Consider the following 24,563-nt stretch of genomic DNA (forward strand, 5'->3'; position numbering starts at 1 on the left):
AAGCTGCCGCTCTCTTTACCCCAGGAGCTGACTCGGTGATCTTCTTCAACCATGGAAAGTCCCTTCCCCAGATAGACTCTGGTTTTCCACTGGCTTCTCCTGCTGCTAAAATAAAACCGGGCTAATCCCTCAGCCATCCAGTGTTAACAGGTGGGGCTGCCTCCCCAACATTTGTCAGAGGTGTGAAGAGGCCTTTTTTATGTGCGGCTTTGCCCCTCTGGCTGCCACACCTCCGTCCTCCAAGGGAACTGCTCTTATTACCCTGGGCCTCTCTGCCAAGAGCCTCTTCTCAGTGGCTGGCTGGCTCCCGTTACCCTCCTGTTGGACTCGGCTTTCAGAGTTGCCTTCCCTTCTCTTGTGAAGAGAGAAGTCCATGAGGACAGACAAAAGTCACACAGGCCTGTGCTACATGTGGACGAGGGACCACTGTGAGTAACTGTGGCTGCCCCCTCCAGCCCGAGTTCCTATCAAACCTACAGACACAGCTGAACGACTTTCTTGTGGCCTCCAGCCATGTACAAATCAGCACTATAGAAAAAGCAACAGGTACATTTAGAATTGATATTTATAAGAGCAGGCTTGGTCTGGGTTTTTCGTCCTGCTGCAGAGAAAAAAACTGACCACAACATGTAAGTTTGTAGCACAAGACAGACTGTGTCAGAAAACGGTCAAGAATACAGCACAATCCATCCATTTCTCTGGGGCCCCTTCCCCATTTCCATGGACATATTTCCCAGACAAGCTACCAAACAGGTAAGGTGTCCTACAATTTATTCACTTCAGGCCACAGGGCTGCTTGAACAGACTTTGTCGTTCGCATTCTGCACCACCCCCCACCCCCGCTTTTTCTTGGATTTGAAAACTTTTAGTGCATTAAAAATAAAAGAATTAGGTCAGATCAGCCAAGTTAAACAGGTTCGAAATTTATTTTAAATGTTAGATTGATACAACCATTTAATAGGTGGCCTTCATATGGCCTATGGAAGCCAACAATTTTTAAGGAATAAAGAATAACACCACCAATTATGAATTTGGGGGCATTTTAGGAAAAAAATCATAATGTTTCATTGAAAGCATCTTTGTGTTCTTAAAATCAGGGAAAGTTTGCCATTCAAACTTCCAAAATGTGTTTTTGAACATTATTTTAGAGAAAATTATATATATATATTTTAAAAAGAATGAAGGATCCTTCTAAGGAAGGATCAAGAAAGCAGAGGTGAGAAGGTGACTTCAATTTCACGGGCAAATATATCTGTGTATGCACATTTGCATGTAAATTTTCTGATAACGTCATATCACAGGTAATACAGGAGTTTGGTCAAAATGGGACTTCCTGGGGGCAGAGCTGCTGGACAGTGAGAGAGTGAAGTGGGACACTGAGTGTTTCAACGCCATCCTGGGGAGTGAATGTGAATCAGGTGTGTCAGAGAGACAACCGCCCCGCCCCCAAACCGGCTGAGCTCTTTGCAACTGGAGAGGAGGAGTGAGATGTGTTCACCCTGAGACTGGCCTCCAGAGAAACTCAGGAGAAAGTCTAAAGCCCCTGATCTGCATAAAGCAGCAGAGGAGAGGCTTGGCTGGTTGTACAGGAGCCCGAGAGCAGTGCCCCTGCTTAGAACACTTATTTCTTCCCCAAGGGTGATGCAGGCACAGAAGGGAGCTATTTGACTTGGAGGCCTAATTGCCTTCGCTGAATCTGCTCCAGGAGCCCAAGTCCTTAACGTGAGGCCTGAGTGCTTGATGCTGATGTCACCAGTCTCCTAGTGCTGTCGGTCATTCCTCTGGTGCCTCCTGCTGCTGGAAGAGTTTTCCCATTTCCCCTTCCACCTTGGAGCTGGTCTGTGGAGAAGTGGCCTTCCCAAGAAGGTAGAGCCTGAGTCAGGGGGTCAACACACAGCGGTGAGATGAGGACACCAAGGAACAGGGAAGCACCCACACCTTGGTCTCAGGGACAGTTACCTGCCAGGAGCGGGTGAGCCAGCCTGATGTAAGAGTCCTCCTAATGCGGTCAGGAACCTGGGGGAAGCGTACAGCATTCCTTTGGTGGAGGTGACGAGCTGGTGCTACAAAACATCTATCCCAGTTGGGTAGGGCCTTGGGGCCACCCCTCTACCAGACTCTAAGGAATCACATCATTCCAGGACTTCGGAGAAGTGGGCTGGTGTTTGGGGATGTCTAGAGCAGCAGATGTTACAGAGGTGCACGGGGGCCACCCTGGAGTTTCTGGGCGGGGAGGCAGCTGGAGGGCGGAGAGCAGCATGGTCCCCCCATGGCTGGCGAATATCAGGTGAGGGTGGGAGTGGTCCCAAGGTCAACTTCGTTGCAGCTTTTGTCCATGTCTAACTCAGAGTAGTGACAGAAGGGGATGGTGGGTGTTTTTCGACTCTGAAGGGCTTGACTCTGTCCACAGTTGCTGCCTCCCTTCTGCTTCCCTTCTTGCAGGCTTGGGTCCCCCTGTATCTCCTCTCCTCCCTGCGGGAATGTGTACAGAGCCAACCCAACAGAGGGTGAGTGGAGCATTTGGCAGTGGTTACTTTGCTGCAGTCCCTGTATTTTTCATGAAACAGCACCAAGATTGGTTGCTCTCTCTCTCCCCGCTCTCCATGCTGGAGGCTTAAAAGACAGGGATCTGGTCTCTGCGAACCACATCCAGGTCATCATCCAGGGTTAACAAAACCTGAAATGAGAGAGGCAGAGAAATGAGAGGAACCCACAGTTGCAATAAGTCCCTATTTTCTCCCAAAGACTCACAAGTGCCCTTATTTGTTTTCATGTCTTCTGCAGCTTTCTGCGACGCCGTGCTCTTAACAGGCACTTGTCATAATTACATAGTTCATTTATTAATTCAAATATTTATCAAGGGTCTATTAAGTGCTATTCCAGGTGCTAGAGATATGGCTTAGAACAAAAGAGACAAAAATCCCTACCCTGGTGGGGCTTACATTTGAGAGAGGGCTTCAGACATGAAGCAAACACATGAGCAAAGTCAAGTATGTTAGCTAGTAATATGTACTAAGGATAATAATTAAACTGTGGTGGGGATATAGGAGGTATGGGATGGGGCAAGGCAAAAAAATTTTTTTGGTTAAAATTTTATTTTTCTAAATTTTGTATTTTTATTTTATATTGGAGTATAGTTGATTAACAATGTTGTGTTAGTTTCAGGTGTACAGCAAAGTGATTCAGTTGTATATGTATAAAATTTTGTTTTTCATTTGATGGCCAGGGACATCAATTACCACTTAGGAGGGGACATTTGGGTCGGGACCTAAACGGAATGAAATCTTGTTGCATAGAATATTGCCATATAAGAATTGTACCCTAATCCTCCATTTTTAGTTCCCTCTACCATCGCTCTCTCCACATGGAACCCTTAGCTCCACTTTTGTTGTCTCTGTCTCTCTAGAGAAGGTGACTGTCAAAGATAAAAGCCTTCAGGAATGATGTTTATACAGACTGGTTAAACTTCCCAAACTGGCCACGAGGGGGTAGCCCTGCTCCACTCTTGAGGTTACATGGACAAGGCTAAAGTAAGCGGGCAGCGTGAAACCAGGAGGCCTAATATTGGGCTGGCCAAAAGGTTCATTCGGTTTTTTCCGTAAGATGGCCCTAGCAGCGCTTAGTTGTTTTTAACTTCATTTGGAACAATTTTGTTAGATTGTGTGTGACAGCTGTCCTATCAACGTGCATTTAAAAAGAGACCTATCAAAATTGGGGAATTTTTGTGTAGCCATTTTAATGTTGAAGATGGAAGAAAAACAACATTTTCGGCGTATTATGCTTTATTATTTCAAGAAAGGTAAAAACAACTGAAACGCAAGAAAAAGATTTGTGCTGTGTATGGAGAAGGTGCTGTGACTGATCGAACATGTCAAAAGTGGTTTGTGAAGTTTTGTGCTGGAGATTTCTCGCTGGACGATGTTCCACAGTCGGGTAGACCAATTGAAGTTGATAGCGATCAAATCGAGACATTAATCAAGAACGATCAACGTTATACCACACGGGAGATAGCCGACATACTCAAAATATCTAAATCAAGCGTTGAAAATCATTTGCACCAGCTTGGTTATGTGAATCACTTTGATGTTTGGGTTTCACATTAAGTTAAGCAAAAAAAACCTTCTTGACTGTATTTCCTCATGTGATTCTCTACTTAAACGTAATGAAAACGTTCTGGTTTTGGGCTTCCCTGGTGGTGCAGTGGTTAAGAATCTGCCTGCTAATGCAGGGGACACGGTTCGATCCCTGGACTGGGAAGATCCCACATGCCACAGAGCAACTAAGCCTGTGCGCCACAACTACTGAGCCTGTGCGCCACAACTACTGAGCCTGTGCGCCACAACTACTGAAGCCCGTGCGCCTAGAACCCGTGCTCCACAACAAGAGAAGCCACTGCAATGAGAAGCTCGTGCACTGCAACAAAGAGTAGCCCCCACTCGCCGCAACTAGAGAAAGCCCATGCACAGCAACGAAGACCCAACACGGCCAAAAATAAAAACAAACATAAAAAGTTCCATTTTTAAAACAAATTGTGACAGGCAACGAAAAGTTGCTACTGTACAATAAAGTGGAATGGAAGAGACTGTGGGGCAAGCGAAATGAACCACCACCGACCACACCAAAGGTCGGTCTTCATCCAAAGAAGGTGATGCTGTGTATATGGTGGGATTGGGAGGGAGTCCTCTATTATGAGCTAATTCCAGAAAACCAAATGATTAATTCCAACAAGTTCTGCTCCCAATCAGACCAACTGAAAGCGGCACTCGACGAAAAGCATCCAGAATTAGTCAACAGAAAACGCATAATCTTCCATTGGGATAACGCAAGACCACATGTTTCTTTGACGACCAGGCAAAAACTGCTACAGCTTGGCTGGGAAGTTCTGATTCATCAGCCGTATTCACCAGACATTGCACCTTCGGATTTCCATTTATTTTGGTCTTTACAAAATTCTCTTAATGGAAAAAAATTCAATTCCCTGGAAGACTGTAAAAGGCACCTGGAACAGTTCTTTGCTCAAAAAGATAAAAAGTTTTGGGAAGATGGAATTATGAAGTTGCCTGTAAAGTGGCAGAAGATAGTGGAAGAAAAGGGCAAATACATTGTTCAATAAAGTTCTTGGTGAAAATGAAAAATGTCCTTTATTTTTACTTAAAAACTGAAGGCACTTTTTGGCCAACCCAGTGTTATTTTTTAAATGACATTTTGTAGGGGCATCATGGGCTTTTATTTTGGAAAAGTCAAAATTAAGATGGAAGTAGGCTGGGAGTTCTCATCCTGGATTGTTATAATATGCGTGGCTTCTGGAAAGGTGTTTGGACAAAAAATGGAGGGACTACAGGAGAGATTTGGAAGAGACTGGTTAGAAGGCAAAAAGAGGCCTGGCTGCTATCCTGAGCCACTCCAAGAACTTGTGAAATGTTTGTAAGACATGCAGTGAGACTGGAAGAGGGGGAGGAATGTGAGTATAGCACAAGAAGGAATAACCTAGTGTGGCTGAGATTGTAGCCAATGCCCAAAGTGGTTCCCGGGGGATTTGGGCATGTGAGTTCTAATCAACAGTTCAGTCCAAACATTGCACAACTGAAGGAAAATTATTTTATCCCTCTGTGTCTTAAAGTATTGAAGAGTAAAAGGAGAATGAAAATAAAGATCTAACCGAAGGATACAGTGTAAAACAGGAAATAAGATATTCTGTACATTGAATTGTAATGAAGACTTGGAAAGGGAAATTAAAAATACAAAAGGGGATGTAAGAAAGAGGGGAAGAGAAAAAAAGGGGTACAGGATGTAAAGCGAGAAGAAATGAAAAAAGTTTTTATAAACTCACCAAGAATGAGAAAAACAGGGCAGTAGCAGAGAGGAAGTGCCAGATGTCATGGTCATCAAAGAAATCCAGCAGGATACACTCTCGATTCTTCTCTCGGGATTCGGCTGGCGTTCCCTGGAAGAAGGTGAGGCAGGATGTAGTGGGGGCATTCCCACGGTTCAACTCCTTAGAGGGCTGAGTATCCAGAAACCTAAAAAGTCACTACTAGATGCCTGGGTCAGAAAGTTAGCTTCCGGGCTTCCCTGGTGGCGCGGTGGTTGAGAGTCCGCCTGCCGATGCGGGGGACACGGGTTCGTGCTCCGGTCCGGGAAGATCCCACATGCCGCGGAGCGGCTGGGCCCGTGAGCCATGGCCACTGAGCCTGAGTGTCCGGAGCCTGTGCTCCGCAACGGGAGAGGCCACAGCAGTGAGAGGCCCGCGTACCGCAAAAAAAAAAAAAAAAAAAAAAAAAAGTTAGCTTCCAAGAAAATATACGTCCACACAAAACTTGACCACAGTTGTTCACAGCAGCAGCATTCATAAAAGCCAAGAAGCGGAAACAACTTAAATGTCGATAGACTGCTGAACGGGTAGATAAAATGAGGTATATCCGTACAATGGAATATTCAGCAATAAAAACACGAAGTACTGATAACATCTACACATGGGTGAACCATTATGAAGAGAAGCCAAAGACCACATGTTATGTGATTCCATTTATATGAAATGTCCAGAATAGGTAGATCTGTAGAGACAAAAGGTAGATTAGTGGTTGCCTAAGGCTAAGGGGTTAGGGAGAAATGGTGATTGACTGCTAACGGATGCAGGTTTTTTCCTGGGGTGATAAAAAGGTTCTAAAGTTGCCTGTGGTGATTATGGTGATGGAGAGCTAAGACTTCTTCCCTGTTCTGTGCCTCAGACACATCACCAGTTTCCTAGGCCTCAGCTTTCCTATCTGTGAAATGGATTTATAAACACCTGCACCTGTGTACTTGTTTATGGATGGTGACTATGATAAGGTGGAGAAGATACACTAAGCAAGGTTCCTGTACGTATTAAACATCCACTGGGAATGACACATAATGAAGATCACGTTTGCAGTGTTGGTAGAGCTTCGTGTTTAAGAGGCGCCACCCTGATAATGACGACATGCCATTTATTGAGCAGTCACGTGTGGATATTGAAAACCATTCCCTTTAGAGAAAGCATCCATGTCAGAGAACATAAAAAAGATAAACAGCAACCAGCACATGAAGAGAGGGAGGTAGGAAGGTCAGAAAGGCAAGATGGAGAGAGAATGTCATCCTGGAAAAGAAAACTGCCCTCTTACCTCCCAGCTGCTGAGATTCTGGAAGAAAAAATACAAGGCAGCAGCCCACACCGCAGCGGTGGCAACGATGCAGAAGAGCGGGATCAGGAGGATCTTCTCGGAGCTGCGAAGCTGTGGGTGAGAAGCGCTGCTGCCAAGCCACACGCGTCACCCGAGGAGGGCCCGCGGTGCCCGGCTCCCAGCTGCCACTCTTACCTTCATGATGACGTAAAAGGTCAGGTAGAGCAGCAGGTTACAGATGAAGATGCCCAGCATGTAGGAGGCAAAGTCCCTGGGTCGATAGATCAGTCCAAAGAGGGCACTGAGCACACAGAGGAATTATTTTGTAGCTATGAAGGTGGATTTGTAACATTATTGGCTTTTTCACTCCCACACCCCCGTTTCTGGTGGGAGGGGAATTTAAAAATGTTGTAAGTAACTTTCAATTCATTACGTCTTCCTCAGAACATTCATTTTTAACGATTGTGAGGTTCCTATCAGTGGATGTACCATAAGCAATCATCCTACCTCTCTAGCTGAAATGAAGAGTTTTCTCTTTGTCCTTCCGTTGTGCACTATTATTAAAAACTGCAACAATAAATACCTTCAGACATATTGTGCTTTTTTTTCCTTTTTGCATTTAAGATGGTTGGAATAGATTACTAGACATAGAATTATCTCAATACTTGGCTTGACACACATTGCCAAATTTTTGCTAGCTGTCTAAATTAATACTGAAGTTTATTTTGGTTGGGGTTTGGCCTTAAGTTTGCTCCAAATTTCTGTTCCGTTCTAACAAAAGTCTTTATTATACAGCCCTTTCTTATCTCCTGGTTTTGAAAGCTTGTGTTTAATACAGACACACCATGCACATATGTATATAGTTGGCTTTCTGGCCTCTTCATCCTGATTCACTAATTTATAATTTCTAGTTTTGGAGCAGTGGCTCATCGTGTTATTGTTGTTTTATAATATGTTAGATTATCTAACAAAGGTTAGGCTAGCTTGCACTATCCCATATGGTAACCACATGTGGCTATTTAAATAAAAATTAATAAAAATTAAAAAAAAATTGAAAATTCATTTCCTCGGTCACACCACATTTCAAGTGCTCAATAACCACAAGTGGCTAATAAACACATCATTCCAGAAAGTTCTATTGAATCATGCTGGGCTGTCACTATACACCTCTGTCCCTCCTTTCTCTGGTTAACCTTTTGCAGAGACTTTGTCTAACTAGGTAAATAATTTCAGAATAAAATCCTATTAACTTCATTCCATTTCTAATTCTAAATTTACACATTAACTTGAGAATTGTTATCTTTACAATAGTTAATCTTCTCACCCAGGGCATGCCATCTTTCTTCACTTAGCTAAGTTTTCTTCTATCTCTCCTGATAAGGTAATTAAATTTTCTGCAGAAAGATTCCACACATCTCTCAAAGTTTATTCCTAAGTATTTCAAGTGGAAAGCTGTTATTAATGGAGTGTTTTTGTTCATTTTTTTTAAATTTATTTTTTATTGAAGTATAGTTGATTTACAATGTTATGTTAATTTCTTCTGTACAGCAAAGTGACTCAGTTATACACATCTATGCATTCTTTTTAATATTCTTGTCCATTATGATTTGTCCCAGGGTATAGTTCCCTGTGCTATACAGTAAGACCTGGTTGTTTATCCATTCTGTATGTAATAGTTTGCATCTACTAACCCCAAACTCCCACTCCATCCCTTCCCCGCCCCCCTACACTTGGCAACTACAAGTCAGTTCTCTATGTCTGTGAATCTGTTTCTGTTTCGTGAATAGGTCCATTTGTGCCATATTTTAGATTCCACATGTAAGTGATATCATATGATATTTGTCTTCCTCTTTCTGACTTACTTAGTATGATAATCTCTAGTTGCATCCATATTGCTGCAAGTGGCATTATTTCAGTTTTATGGCTGAGTAGTATTCCATTGTATATATGTACCACAACTTCTTTATTTATTCATCTGTCAATAAACATTTAGATTGTTTCCATGTCTTGGCTATTGTGAGTAGTGCTTCTATGAACATTGGGATGCATGTATCTTTTTGAATTATAGTTTTCTCTGGATATATGCCCAGGAGTGGGATTGCTGGATCATACGGTAATTCTATTTTTAGTTTTCTGAGGAACCTCCATACAGTTTTCCATAGTGGCTGAACCAACTTACATTCCCACCAACAGTGTAGGAGGGTTCACTTTTCTCCATACCCTCTCTAGCATTACTTATTTGTAGACTTTTTAATTATGGCCATTCTGACCATTGTGAGGTAGTTTTGATTTGCATTTCTCTAATAACTAGTGATGCTGAGCACCTTTTCATGTGCCTATTGGCCATCAGTATGTCTTCTTTGGAGAAAAGTCTATTTAGGTCTTCTGCCCATTTTTTGATTGGGTTCTCTTTTTGTTATTGAGTTGTATGAGCTGTTTATATACTTTGGAAATTAAGCCCTTTTGGGTCGCATTGTTTGCAAATATTTTCTCCCATTCCATAGGTTGTCTTTTTGTTTATGGTTTCTTTTGCTGTGCAAAAGCTTGTAAGTTTGATTAGGTCCCATTTGTTTATTTTTGTTTTTATTTCTATTGCCTTGGGAGACTGACCTAAGAAACTTTGGTATGATTTATACCAGAGAATGTTTTGCCTATAATCTTTTCTAGGAGTTTTATGGTGTCATATCTTATGTTTAAGTCTTTAAGCCATTTTGAGTTTATGTTTGTGTGTGGTGTGAGGATGTGTTCTAACTTCATTGATTTACATGTGGCTATCCAGCTTTCCCAACATCACTTACTGAGAGACTGTCTTTTACCCATTATGTAATTTTGCCTCCTTCGTCAAAGATTGATTGACCGTAGGTGTGTGGGTTTATTTCTGGGCTGTCTATTCTGTTCCATTGATTCATATGTCTGTTTTTGTGCCAGTACCCCACTGTTTTGATTGCTGTAACTTTGTAGTATTGTCTGAAGTCTGGGAGGGTTATGCCTCCTGCTTTGTTCTTTTTCCTCAGGATTGCTTTGGCAGTTCTGGGTATTTTATGGTTCCATATGAATTTTAGGATTATTCTAGTTCTGTGAAAAATGTCATGGGTAATTTGATAGGGATCACGTTAAATCTGTAGATTTCTCTGGGTAGTATGGCCATTTTAACAACATTAATTCTTCCAATCCAAGAGCATGGGATATCTTTCCATTGATTGTTAAATCTGATTGCAGACTTGGGTTTGATTTTAGTTCTACTAGAGGCAGGGACAAGCTAGGTGATTCTGACCCTGCAGACACTATCATCAGTTGTTCAGTATCGTATCTCCTATCAACACCCTCCATCCTGTCTTACAGAGTCGCCAGGACTGTGGGGTCTTCCCTAAAAGGGTGGCCGAGAGAGCATCGCAGGTGACCACGGCCAAGAATCACCCATCCTGACGTGTCCCTGAGTAAAGGACAGTCCTTCACAGGTATGGACCTTCCCCAAGGTAAACCCTGGGGCAACAATATTGTGGGAAGCTTCTTCCAGAAGCATGTGGCCCTGAAATAAGATTCAAATTCTCATGACTTGATTCTGGCTTTCCCTGATGGTGTGCTTATTTCTTTGCATCTGGTATCTTTTTTTTTTTTTTTTTTCGATACGCGGGCCTCTCACTGCTGTGGCCTCTCCCGTTGCGGAGCACAGGCTCTGGACGCGCAGGCTCAGCGGCCATGGCTCATGGGCCCAGCCGCTCTGCGGCGTGTGGGATCTTCCCGGACCGGGGCACGAACCCGTGTCCCCTGCATCGGCAGGCGGACTCTCAACCACTGCGCCACCAGGGAAGCCCTGCATCTGGTATCTTAAAGGGAGGAGGAGTAGGGTGTCACCTTTCTATCAAAGGTCACTGACCCAGGGGAGCACATCAACTAAGAACCACTAATAAAAGCAGCTCAACATACTTATTTTTTGAGGGATCGATAAAACATCTCACTCATTCACATTTTTAAGTTAAGAATAAGTTGCGAAAAATAGATACATAAAATACAGCTAGCATAATTGTACTTCTGTTGCAGTGTTCTACTTAGAGGTCATTTGAGGAAACAAGACCAAGGTGATAATGAGGGAAAAGAAAAGGAAGAAAAATGGTATAGGCAGAGTAAGAAGATTGAGACCTGGAGGGAAAGAAAGAAATGAGAAAGACACACAGACACACACACACACACACACACACACACACACACACACACACACACACACACACACACACACACACACACACACACACACACCCCAGTAAGAAAGAGAAATGCCTACTGGGTAGCCTTTATGGAAAGTTCTAAAAAGAGTTTAAAACTGTTGCATTTTTGCTGCTGCTGGCATAATTATTCTCTCTTTATATATATGTGTGTATGTGTGTATATGCATATATATCCAATCTAATTTATCCACCTAGATATAGCAAATTTGATGTTTGTCTTGTTGAACAAATGAGCTCAAGGCATCAGTGTGTTGAACTCATTGCTTTAAGGGAGGCAACTATTGGTACACAAGAGCTTCCTAGTGCATTCTTTGCAGGACGAAAAGTAGCTTTCTTTCAAGTCACTAGAACAAGCACAGTCCTACGCTCTCCTTAATTTAAGACTTCTTTATAAAAATGACAGCCAAGGAAAGCTAAACCACGGTGTTACAGAGAAATTAATAAAGAGAAAAACGTGTTTTCCTAAGACTACTTACAAGGACCAGTTAACCAGATTCCCCACGATGAGCAATACCATTCTGTCCTGGAAAGGAGGAAAGAAAACATCAAATGAGGGGCCGCACATACTGCTTTTTAAAAAACTTACCATAGGGGAAGCATCAATTATGGGAAAACAATTGCCTTGGTGGAAACAATTTTTCTATAGTTTTAAGAGAGCTGTGCCTATGACTGGAAAGTCCTCTACGAGGACTAAATGGCAAAGCCTCTGACTGCAAACAGACGTGACCTCGTCCCTGTAAAAGAAAGCCTGGTGAATAAAGCAGAAGTCTTGCTGTTTTCCCCCCAGTTTTTAAAGGAGCTGGGCACCTGGGCCCACCTCTTGGCGGGAAGGCTGGTGGTATGTGCTGATTACTCAGTAGTTAAAAGAATTCTGCCACCACTGTTCTGTAACCAAGGACTCTTTCCCTGGGTTGTGTTAACTGGTGGGCCCTAAGGCAGCTCTTGGGATGCACCTGGAATTAGTTTCATTATTCTGGCTCCAAGGAGGTCCTGCAGCTCCCAGGCTCCTGGTTTCTAAACACATGGCTTTATTAAGATTAAAGTTATTGGGGCTTCCCTGGTGGCGCAGGGAAATATCTTCCTTTTAAAAAAACGAATTCACCTACTAGAAAAGCCAAAATCCAAAACACTAACACCAGTTGCTCGTGAGGATGTGGAACTCTCATTCATGGCTGGTGGGAACGCAGAATGGTCCGACCATTTCGGAAGACAGTTTGGTCGGCAGTTTCCTAGAAAACTAAACATACTTTTACCGTATGATCCAGCAGTTGTGCTCCTTGGTGTTTACCCAGAGGAGCTGAAAACGTGCCTATACAAAAACCTGCCCACAAAATTTTATAGCAGCTTGATTCATAATTGCCCAAACTTGGAAGAACCAAGATGTCCTTCAACAGGTGAACGGATAAATAAACCGTAGCACATCCAGACAGTGGAATATTAGTCAGGACTAAAAAGAAATGAGGGCTTCCCTGGTGGAGCAGTGGTTGAGAGTCCGCCTGCCGATGCAGGGGACACGGGTTCGTGACCCGGTCCGGGAAGATCCCACATGCAGCGGAGCGGCTGGGCCCGTGAGCCATGGCCACTGAGCCTGCGCGTCCGGAGCCTGTGCTCCGCAACGGGAGAGGCCACAACAGTGAGAGGCCCGCGTACCGCAAAAAAAAAAAAAGAAATGAGCTAGCAAGCCATGAAAAAACATGGAGGAAACATAAGTGCATATTATTTCAGCCAATCTGGAAAGGCCGCATACTATATTATTCCAACGATATGACGTTCTGGAAATGGTAAGACTAAGGAGACACTAAAAAAGACCAGTGGCTGCCAGGGGTTGGGGAGGAGGGGCAGGTGGAAAGAATAGGTGGAGCACAGAGGATTTTTAGGGCAGGAAAACTACTCTACCGTCTTTGATACTATAATGATGAATATATGTCATCACAAACTCGTCAAGAAAACCATAGAATGTACAACACCAGGAGTGAATTGTAATGTAAAGTATAGACTTTGAGTGATTATGATGTGTTAACATAGGTTCACTGACTAGCAAATGCACCTCTCTGGTGAGGGTGTTGATATGGGGAAGCTGTGTCTGTGTGGCGGAGGGGCATACGGGAAATCTCTGTATTTTCTTCTCAATTTTTCGGTGAACCTAAAAAAACTAAAAACTCTTAAAATGCTCTAAAAATAGTCTGTTTTTTTAAAAAAAAGACAGCCTGCATCAATTAATGTAAAAAACACCAGAAACACTAATTTCCCCTTATGGTTCACAGCTGAGGCATTCTTATCTCTCCTAATACTCACAGGTCCTAATGGGCTTTTAAGTTCTCCCCTGAGTAAAACCCTCCAGCTTCAATTCAACTTTTAGTGCCTATAGCTCCTGCCCAAGCTCTACCGGGCTTAAAACATTCCCATGTTCCTTTATGTAAAAATCCTTCTGATTATAAACTATCAGCAGGAATTTAGTGAATGCCTGTGTGCCAAATGGCATCACTAGTTCTGATCACAGCACGGGGTAAAGGCTGGGGCAGTGGCTCAGAGGAGGTATGTAGCCTTCCCAAGGTCACTGGCCAGCAAGCCAAGGCAGCTGGGAGCAGGGCTGATCCCAGCTCAGTGTAGAAACTACACTGATCCCTCCGCTCAGTGTAGAAATGTGTAATACATTGAAAACCATACAGTAGAATTTTTAAAAGTGTATTTCTGCCATCAAGCAATGGCTACGATTTTGAAAAAGCATTCGTGCTCATTGTAAAAGTCAAACAATGTATAAAAAGCAAACAAATGTATAATGTGGAAAGTTCCTAATGAAAGTGATTGGAGTGATCATATGTCCCTAGTTTGCCTGGGACAGTCCAGGTGTCATTAGTAATAGTGCCCTCTCTTGACTTTCACAAGTGAAATAATCATACCTCTTTGGATGATTATTTATAGGGACACCCTATCTGGATCCTCCCTCCTCCAGCAATCATCACTTTAATAGTTTTGTGTGTGTATATACATACATATGTTCTTTATACACTAGCAATTTTTCATGTACAAAAAAGGAACCATCCCAGCGTGTCTTTTAAGAGTGAGAAGGGGAAGCAAGATGCCTCTTCCCTCACTAACTGGACTTCAGCCACGCTAGGCCATCTGGCCCTCTTGGTTTGGGGAGCCTTGTGTGACTACCCCGAGCCTGCCCCTCCTGCTGTCCTCCTGTTGTCTGGGAGAAGGCCAAGGCACACAGGAACACACACGTACCATATAGAGAGGCCGGCTGCACTGCCGGATGCAGTCTGTGTAGAACACCATAGCGGCCCGTCGGAAAATTCCCAAATCTGCTGATGACACAATTGCATGGTGAGAAGGCTTGGTCAGAGATAATCCAGAACACTCCCCTTTGGCCCAAGCTTTTGCGGCCGGGATGGTGTCACCTCATAAAAGCCATGCTTGTCCCTAATAGGTCAGCAATAAATGTTTGCTTTAAAAAACGCCACCCACAGCTGCCTGGGCTTTCGTGGCATGTGTGCTCTATCCATGCAGCAACCCGCAGAAAGGCAGGCAAGATGGACACAAGGAACAAGCACTCGCAAACCATTTGGGGGGCTGGCCAACCCTCCTATGGTCTCCTTCAGCTAAGTTTCCCTCTGTTGATGGTTTAGTGTTTTCTTTACAGCAGAGATGTATGGGGACTCTCAAAAGTCACCTTAACACATCTGCTCTCTCTAGACCATGGGAAATCTTAGCTTGGAAAAATTCGAATCTGTGTTTCTCAGTGTGGTTATAAGTCAGTAAGAATTGAACCAGGGGACAGTGGGGTCTACTAAGCATGTTCAGAAATCCTGTACATATGATGATTATTATATGAGCAGGGTCAGGGCCCCAGGTGGGGCTGTCGTTCTGTGAGCCATCCACACAGAGATGTCACGGGCAAAGCTGGGGTCTTCCTGAAGTGAGCATTTCAGTAAGGGTGGACCCCAGCTCTGCTGTGTTGCCGTTCCTCTTCAAGGCTACCCCTGGGGTCAATTTAAGCAGCGTTCACTAGACTAGATACACTGGGGGGTGGGGGCGTGGGCGTGTCCATGCACTAGCCCAGAAGAGGCGCGTTGCGGGCTGGGTTGGGGTGCATCCTTGCCTCTGAGCCTCTCTCCAAACCCCCTGCCCACCAAATCCTGCCCAATCTGCAAGGTGTTCAGAAAGCAGGGTTGGCAGGTCAGTCAGGCAGGTTGCTTTGTTAAGGAAACAATGTAGAAAACCCTGGGGAGGGTGGCTGAACGTTACCTGTGTCAGACACATCTGAATCAGTGGGAAGCAGAGAATTGAGGAGAGAAAAAAAGATTTGTAAGAAGGTAGCCAAACAGGTAAACTACTGGTCATTTTTTTTTTCTCTCGAAACAGATGACTTTAATTTTGTTTTCTGATTACAAAAGTAATGTCGTCTCGTAAAGAACACAGACTCCTTCTGCCTGTCTCAAACGTTCAGAAGTTCACTATTCTTCGAAGCGTGAATCAGACTTTCCTCTCTCCCTGTGTACTTTTGTGCACCACTTGCAACTTATAATCCATCCTCTGCCTGTGGTCCTTTTCGGGAAACAAGAGGCACGACGGTGATCTGGACAAGTAGCTCTGCAGTTTTCTGTCCTGCTTATGAAATGCTCTGCCTCATTGCTACTGCCTTTCCTCGTGTCCACTTTAATTTTCCTGTGTGGCCTAAGGGCCCCAGAGAAAGGCATCTGTGATTTGAGAAAGCAAAGGCAGCTTATGGAATGGGCAGAGAGGTTGTGTTGCCCGAACCACTGTCCACTAACCCGACTTCCTGCCTTTGGACTAAATGTAGATGCAATTGTCACAATGTTTTCCTTTTGACTTTGGTAAATCCGTAACCACTTGGGGGAGACTCCCTAGGTACAGAAATTTTAAATGTTGGGTTAAGTTGTGTGAAGGTTATCTTCCCTTTGCCCCTCCAGACTCACCTGCCATGTCTCTCTGTCCTCACCACGCCCGGGGAGGCTGACTGCAGGGACCACTCAATGGGTTCCCTCACTCCCCTTGGATTTGGACAATGAGAAACGCCAGCAGGAGACTGGAGGGACAGAGGAAGGAGAGTGAGCCCAGAGTACTATCTGCCTGGTGCCTTCCCTGTGAGGTTGCCTGTCTGTTAGCCAAAGGTCACTGCTCCACGCTCATGGAGGAAGGTGACTTTCTCTCCGTGATGCCCTCCTTCCATGTTTTGGTAACCACTTCCTCTATGCCCTTTTGGGCTTGTGGGTAGTAAAAGCTTCCTGCTACTAACCCCAGGTTACTGTGCTACCCCTTTCATTCTTCCCCACCCCACCCCTGTCCTGTGAAGAGTCCCTCTGTGAATAAATCTTTTATCTTTGTATGTGATAGCTTTTTCCTGTTGGGACCCTGACAAACTAGTACATGGTTATAATAGACTACATTCAATTTCTCCTTTTTTAAAAAGGTAAATTAATTCAGTATTGCAAAGTTGCATGGGGCCAAGGTGGTATAAACATATTAAAAGCTCCTCTATGTATTAATGGTCACTACCATTACATATATCTGTATTCAAGTTTATTTTTCCAACTTGCAAAACCCAGAGGAACAGTGCCTAACTTATGTTCCTTTTGAGAGTTTAGTTTGTATGACTTCATTCACCTTTGAGTGTGGAGGATGGAGCACGAACAGAGTGCTGTACCAAATGTTCTACCCAACCAGCTATTGATGCTTCCACTGGGGGGAGTTGGAGGTATACTGGCTATGTTAACACCAAGAGTTAATCTACTGACCATGCCAAAAGGAAAAACTAAACTGCCAAAATGAGAGATTGTTTTATTTGGTCTCCTAGTCTTAAAGCCACTTGTTTATATAGAATCGCTCTTCGATCTGGGCAACAGGGGTGCCGTATTTTAAAGGCCCTCATTCCCCAGTGACTGAGGAGTCTGCAGGGCAAGGGGGCTGCTTCTTCTAGGCCACATTCTGAATTCCTGGACCCAAGAATTCCCTGTCCTGATGGCCTTGAGCCCGCTCTCAGAGCCTGCATAGGTCCCTTCCCTGGTTTGTCTTCCTGAGGGCAGATAGCACCACTAGAGTGTGCACTTCTAGGGGCAAGGAATGGCCAATTGGATGTTAGACAAGGGTGTCCATATGCATACCTGTGAGACCCCTTAAGATGCAGGACAGAGCCAGAGGTGAGAAGAAAAGAGGGGCAGGGGTTGGGGACCAGCTCTCCTGTATAGCTATGTTCTGGAGTACTCTTCCATGCACCTGAGAATTTTAAATTTGAACTTGTACCTTGTAGGTTGTAATGAAGGTACATTTATCAGCTTCTTGGTCTTCCTTCTTTCTTCCTTCCTTTCTTCCATATATTTAATACCTTTTTCCTCTGCTTTATAACTTAAACATTTTTATACATATGGTAAGTGGGCTTTTATTTACAGTCTTGCCTTGGGCTCTGCAAATATTAGGGATAGGCCTAGTTTATATATATATTGGTTTTTCTTGAAATATACAAATGAATCTTTGAGGCTGACTTCCTGGACTTTAAAATGATGGGTGAAATTTAGATGCTCTGAAATGACTTGCACACGCTCAAATGTATGCTGACTGACCAAGAGCAGATCAGAAGCTGATTTCCACAGAACACTTGGTGATCTAACGTGATACGTCATGCTGTCAGAGGGCGTTTGGCAGGTGTCCTGCCTCTAAGATTGGCAACTTGGTCTCCAAAACTTCCAGCCCCAGAATTTGAAAGTAATATAGAATTTATTCTTGTTAACCATTTAGGATGGTTAGAGAAATGCTCCTTTTAAGTGCTATGAACTGAAAAACATTCTTCTCAGTGGAACTAGCGGTGTGATGATCATACTGTTCTACAAACGCACTTTCAAAGTTTGGTGAATTGTAAAGCTTTGGGGACTTGGAGTTGGAAGGATGCCTCAGCCCTGAGCTAGCTTAGTGTCTCAGTTGAAAACAGAACTAGTGATAGTAGATTGTTGCTGTCTTATACAGGAGAGGAAGCTCTTGGAGAGAATATATGCTATTAAACACACAGAATTCAGAGCAAGCGTTCACGGTGACAAGTAACACTTCCGTTTAGGATAGGCAAGACAATCCTTTCTCAGGGTAAGTTAATCAGCATGTTTAGTATAGGGTAACAGGTAACTCACCTATCTTGAAACGACCCATGTAGTAGATCTGGGTGCTGAGGGCCAGAGAAGCCAGAATATGGATTGCAGAGAAGATGACCCAGAACAACCACAGGTCATTTTTCCCAAACACCTAGGAGTAAAGATGGAAGTTACCTTCATCTGGGTTTTTTTTTTTTCCCCCAGAGAACTTACTAAAATTGTTTCATCTCTCGTGTATGCATAAGGTGTCAAAAACCTAGCTGTGTGTGAATTTTGGGTTTTCTCCCTTCTCTGATCTCACAGGGATCTTACTGCAGCCAGGGCTGGAAAAAGAATGGCTACCTGGCCAAATGAAAAAGAAAGAAATGGAAAAGGGAAGCAATGGGTGAGGCAGCTGAACAGCAGGTGAAGAGGCAGTAGGTCTAAAGCTGGGAGCTAATGCTCTTCAAATAACAGAAGACGACTGACGCACGTGCACGCACATTTAGAAAGTGGTTTTTGTCCTTTCAAGTCAGTCTCTCTCCCATCAGCCTGTGCATCTCTATTCCAGTCTCACCCGAGTCAGGTCTCAGCTTTGTATTAACACTGTCCAGATGCAGTGTTCCAGGGCCCTGTTACATTATTAAAAATTCTAGCTCAGTAACTAAAATGCTATGAACGGACCAATGATGAGAGTGTGTCATGAGCCAAGGATTATGATTAGTTAAACCTGTTCACCTGGGGTCCAAAAAACAAAATACAAAGCCTCCCAAGAGGGCTGCCAGCTGTGGGGAGGGACGCACCACTCCAAGGACGGTGAGCGTGATGACCAGGGCGAAGGAGATGTAAGCAGCGTAGGCACTGGCGTTGATGTCTGGGTGGCGGGTCTGATAGAGCTTCAGCATGCAGAGGCCGGCGATTATGTACATGAAGGAGGTGTCTGAGGAGAAGCCGAGACAATCGAGATCCAGTAGGTGGCAGACAGACCTCTCTTCAGCCTCAGAGAACCCCTCCCTTCAGGCCTTGGAGTATTTGCTGCCCTCAGCCTGTGTGGTGACCTCCAACACGCCAGCCTCTCCAGGCACATTCTAGGTAAACCCTACACACTCCACCTCTCACCCCCTCCAAGAGGGGCATTCCTAGCTCCCAGAAGAAAAGTATCAGATGATATGATGAATAATTGCCTATCCCCACTCGCAGGGCTATGTGTGTATAAACGCTCCTGTCCAACAACAACAAAAGAATCCCTAATGGAAACAGGGCAGTGTGACAATAAAGAGAATCCTACGTGGGTGCAGGAGGTCCTTCTCAGTATACTGAAACATAACCACATTGATTACTGCTCATATACAAGTCTTTCTAGCCTAGGGATAGAAGACAGCTAGAAATTCCATAGGCTTAGCTGCATGGGGGTTAAGGAAATGCAAATTAAAACAGCCATGCAATGTCCCACGTTACTAAAAAATGTGGCAAAAGTGTAAATGTCTAATAATAACACATGTTAGTGATGATATGGGGGAAGTGGAAACTCTCACTCAGCCAGTGGGAGTGGGAATTAATATTCTGGGGAGAAAGTTGGCTGTTTTGGTAAAATGGAAGATGCATCAACCAGGACCATGTGACCCCAAAATTCTACTTCTAGGTATTCCAGGGAACCTCTCTCACATGTGCGCAACAGGCATAGATGAGGCTAGTCATTGTAGCACTGTCTGTACTAGCAGAATATTGGCAACCTCTAAGTGTTGTTCAATAGAGGAATTGATAAATGTATATTTTTATTACAGAATGACAATCTTTAAAAATGAATGAACTGGATATCCTTGGTTTAATGCCAATAAATCTTGAAAACATTGTTGAAGGAAAAAAGAAGGATGCCGAACGAAGTGTGATAAATTAATTTGTTACAAATGAAGAAAAACTATAAAAACAAACTGGAAGGATAAATACAAAATTAATCACAGTTGTTGCTTCTAAGGAAGGGGAGAGTTGATAAGTTTAGAAAACAGTTCAAAATGGGACCTCAACTTTACACAATGTTTTATTTCTTAAAGTAGATTTAAGGCAAATATTTTAAAGTGTTGGCATTTGTTCCTTCTGAGTGGTGAATGATATTATTCTCTATAGTTTTCCTCTATTAAAAATGTCTTTTAATTTAAACAAACTAAAACGTGATGGAGAATTTCTGTGGTGTTGGGAGTTAACAGCCAGAGGCTAGAGCACAAACACAAAATAACTGTTTTTAAAAACCTCATCCTCGAGTGTGGAGGACATTGTTAATTGCCTTCTTCCAGCATCAGCTATTCCCTTTCTCCAACCTAACAGCATCTCGATACCAACTCAAATATCTCAGCCCCATTTTCTATTCAGAAATGCACACCCTCCCAGACCACTTGCTTCAGGAAAGCTAACCGCACCCCTGGTTCCAGGGAGGGGTCTCATTGGTCTAAAGGTAACCTCACCTCCTTTGCCACCGTGACTGGGGTAGCAATGCTGGCCCGAGCTAACCCTCACACAGAGAAAGATTCTGGAGTAAGCTCAGGGCTGTGTAAGCTGTTGAGGCGTGAGGGGCTCTTATCTGGGGAGTTTGGGGGAAGGAAGTTTCCTGCTCTCAGATGAAGGCTCCTGGAAGCCAGCTCGCTGCTTTCTCTAGACATCATGGTGCGGAGACAGGAAGCCAAGACCTGCTGTAGCTATTTCTGCCACCACGAGGGAAGGCAGCCTGAGGAGGCCACCAGTGTGCAGGCTGGGTGCAACCAGGGGGATCACGGAGAAGCGGAGCCAGAGCCACCAGACAAACTACCCACAAGGCCATTCCACCTCTGTACGTTCGGCTGGTGCGCTGATGAGTGTACTTACTACTTAATCCAATTCGAATTGGGTTTTCTATTACTTTCAACCCCAAACAGGCAAACTGCTAAATTAAGCCAAGCTACACTGAGGGAGGTTTCTAGATGTCTGTTGGTGGTTTCTACCTGACCTGCTGCCTGACACTTAGCCCATTGCCCACCTGCAGATCTAGCCATGAGATCAGTACCCAGTGTTCGCTCTTTTGTAGTCTATAAAGGGTGGTCAGAGAGGAAAAAACGGTACAATGTGGGGAAACCATGCCCTGTGGTGAGGTGCCCTCAGATCACTTCACGTAAAATGTCATTTAATTCTTGCAAGCACGACCTTGGCATTTCTGAGAGGGTCCCAGGGTAAGACTCCTATAACTCAAATCTGTGTAGCTGATATAAATTCGAATTACCGAATTGGAAGTTGGAGTAATTAGGGCAGACATGGTAACAAGCACTGAGCACCCCTTCCGTCATCAGTGCGATGCCCATAGCATAGAAGAGACCGAAGTGTTTGGGAATCCCATACTCCTGAAAAAGCAGAAAGCTTGGTCAGTGGAAAGATACTCCTTAGTGACTCAGCCACAGAACCGGGACGCCCATGCTCTGGCCTCGTGTGGTCCATGACACGTAATCCATTGTCACACCGTCTGGCCAGATGTCCCTCCTCTTTGCAGATCCCGTTTGGAACCATAACCCTTCCTAGCTCTCACCTCCCTCGTCCCACCCTCTCCTCACCATGGCAAAGATGTCCTTGGCCTCCAGAGCTCTTCGATGGAGAATGTCCCGGCGCAAGACTATCAGCAGGAAGAGGCAGCCCAGGAGCATGTGGCCCAGGTTACTGAGAATGTTGTTGAAGGCACTAAGAGGATGACAGAGAGACCATGAGAGAGTCAAGGTATCAAAGAGCTTTAGAGACTGAATGAAGGCATGGATGAGCGAGTGAAATCATCATTCAGTGTTTTCCACTGCTAACCTTTCCATAAGATTTCAGGACCGAGATCATCAGAAAGCATCTTTAACTTAATGCCACGTTAGGATGCTTAGCCTGTGATAATGTGTTCGTTTCCTCTCAGGGATGCCTGCTTAGCTTCCCTAACACCCACTCAATCCTCCCTTGTGCTGATGGCAGTAGCGGGGAATGAATCCTAGGAAAGAGAGTCACTCCACAGATGGGCAGTTGGGCCAAGCGTTTCAGCTACACTGTGAGAGTGAATTCACATAGATGGACGGGCCCACGTTATGTGTCCATACTCAGCTCTGTAACCATGAATTTCAGGATGAGCGTCAACTGGTCACAGCCAGCAGATTTATTTAAGGAAACTGAGACTAGTTCAGTTCTGGATCGAGAAGCCAGGCTCGCAACTCCCAGGCAAATGCTCTCTGCACTTCGCATGTTCTGGAGGCTGGAGCATGGCCTTGGAGGCAGCAGGCCCCGGTGTGAGTCTCAACATCACTAACGAGCTGAGGGACCTTCCTCAGCTCAGTTGGAAAGTCCTTACCTTTCCAACTGAGCCTTAACGTCTTCATCCAAAAACGGGGGTAATAATAATCCTATCTATCTCACGAGGTTGTTTAACGGATTGAATGTACTGGTAGCTCATGCCCATGGGTGAGGGTCATCACAGCTAAGGACCTGGTATTTTCAAACACATCTCTGCCTTCTCCTCAGGACTGTTTCCTGAGGCCCCCATACAGGAATGGAAGAGGCATACCTGATCTCAACTTCCTGATTTCATTCCTCTTTACCCTTGATTGGGGTGCTTTTCCACAACTGTTTCTAGTATTTTTAAAAACTGAAATCGTCACATTACACAGAAAAGCATCTCTCATTGCCTCAGAGGACTGGGCTTACCTCAGGACACCCCAGGGGTGAGCGCAGAGGAAGTTGTAGTAGCAGATGTCCTGGTTACCAGTGACATTGACTATCTGTAAAACCAAGAGTGAAAAGAGGAGATGCTGTTTTCCTCCACCCCCTGAGCCTGAAATCACAAAAAGTGGACAGTGCTCACAGCGATCAACTGTCGGTGATGTACAGCATAACCAGCGCCCCTTCTCAGCAGGGGATGGGTCGTTATCTTCAGCCTTTCCACAGTATAGACACATTTCCTTTCAATGCTGCCATCTTGCTTTGAATTGAAATATTCCGTGTCCCTCCTTATGTGGCCTCACGGCAGAATGCAACTGAGTATGTTTCCTTTGTTCTCATTATAAAAGGATTTTGAGAGGATGCTAACATTGGGACCTGCCTATTAGGATGGTCGTGGTACATCCTATGTTCTAGATGAATCCTGGGAGGGTAAGGAGCTGTTCCATCCTCTGTGTGGAAATGGTAACCACAGGGCAGGTGGACATAAGGAGATGTGTGGTCGGTTGTCCATAGTTATCACTATCGCTATCGTTAAGAACCTTCCTAGATCACAGCATAGCTGTATCTTCTGACAGCACCAAAGTATTCAGAGAATATTTAGATTATAAATGGTGGTACTCAAGGCTTATAAAGTCCTCGTCCTCATCACGTATTAAGTATGGAATTGGTGAAATATTATTAAACTCCTGGCTCTCAAACTTGGCTGTACACTGGAATCACTGGGAGTTATCAATACTGATGCCTGGGGCTTCCCTGGTGGCGCAGTGGGTGAGAATCTGCCTGCCAATGCAGGGGACACAGGTTCGAGCCCTGGTCTGGGAGGATCCCACATGCCGCGGAGCGACTGGCCCCGTGAGCCACAACTACTGAGCCTGCGTGTCTGGAGCCTGTGCTCCGCAACAGGAGAGGCCGCGATAGTGAGAGGCCCGTGCACAGCGATGATGAGTGGCCCCCGCTTGCCGCAACTAGAGAAAGCCCTCGCACAGAAACGAAGACCCAACACTGCAAAAATAAATAAATTAATTAATAAACTCCTACCCCCAACATCTAAAAAAAAAAAAAAATACTGATGCCTGATTCCACTCTGATCTAACTGGTGTGGGATACAGCTTGGACACGGGGATTTTTAAAAGTCCCCCAGATGATTTTAATGCAAAGTTTGAGAACCATTGCATTAGAAACACCTTTAGCCTGGTGCTGTTCTAACTGGGCTTTTTCATGTGTAATAGATCCCAGACGGGATCCCTTAAGTGACCTGGACCCTAGGGTTCTGTGAAGGTGCAGTGGGGATTCTCAAGCTATTTTAATTATTGTTTTTGTCTGTTTTTTATTTATTTTATATTTTCTTTTAATATTTCATTAGTATTGTGAAGCTGTTCTTACTTTTACAAAACATATTTACCCTCAATGAC

General features: G+C 44.3%; 1 protein-coding gene across 1 annotated transcript in view; it reads right to left on the reverse strand.

The window, feature by feature from the left end:
* Positions 1-918: 918 nt before the first annotated feature.
* The window catches only part of SIDT1 (SID1 transmembrane family member 1), a 62,779-nt gene continuing 39,134 nt past the window's right edge, over positions 919-24,563 (reverse strand). The window contains exons 15-25 of the mRNA XM_073804220.1: positions 23,137-23,210; positions 22,020-22,143; positions 21,695-21,812; positions 19,251-19,387; positions 18,508-18,619; positions 14,597-14,673; positions 11,842-11,888; positions 7,335-7,440; positions 7,140-7,250; positions 5,831-5,944; positions 919-2,677 (exon numbers count right to left, since the gene is read on the reverse strand). Coding sequence (XP_073660321.1) covers positions 2,615-2,677; positions 5,831-5,944; positions 7,140-7,250; positions 7,335-7,440; positions 11,842-11,888; positions 14,597-14,673; positions 18,508-18,619; positions 19,251-19,387; positions 21,695-21,812; positions 22,020-22,143; positions 23,137-23,210 — 1,083 coding nt within the window. The 3' untranslated portion in view covers positions 919-2,614. The remainder of the gene's footprint in view (positions 2,678-5,830; positions 5,945-7,139; positions 7,251-7,334; positions 7,441-11,841; positions 11,889-14,596; positions 14,674-18,507; positions 18,620-19,250; positions 19,388-21,694; positions 21,813-22,019; positions 22,144-23,136; positions 23,211-24,563) is intronic.

Source organism: Tursiops truncatus, chromosome 4 (genome assembly GCF_011762595.2).
Source record: "Tursiops truncatus isolate mTurTru1 chromosome 4, mTurTru1.mat.Y, whole genome shotgun sequence".
In the NCBI taxonomy this organism is placed as follows: domain Eukaryota; kingdom Metazoa; phylum Chordata; class Mammalia; order Artiodactyla; family Delphinidae; genus Tursiops; species Tursiops truncatus.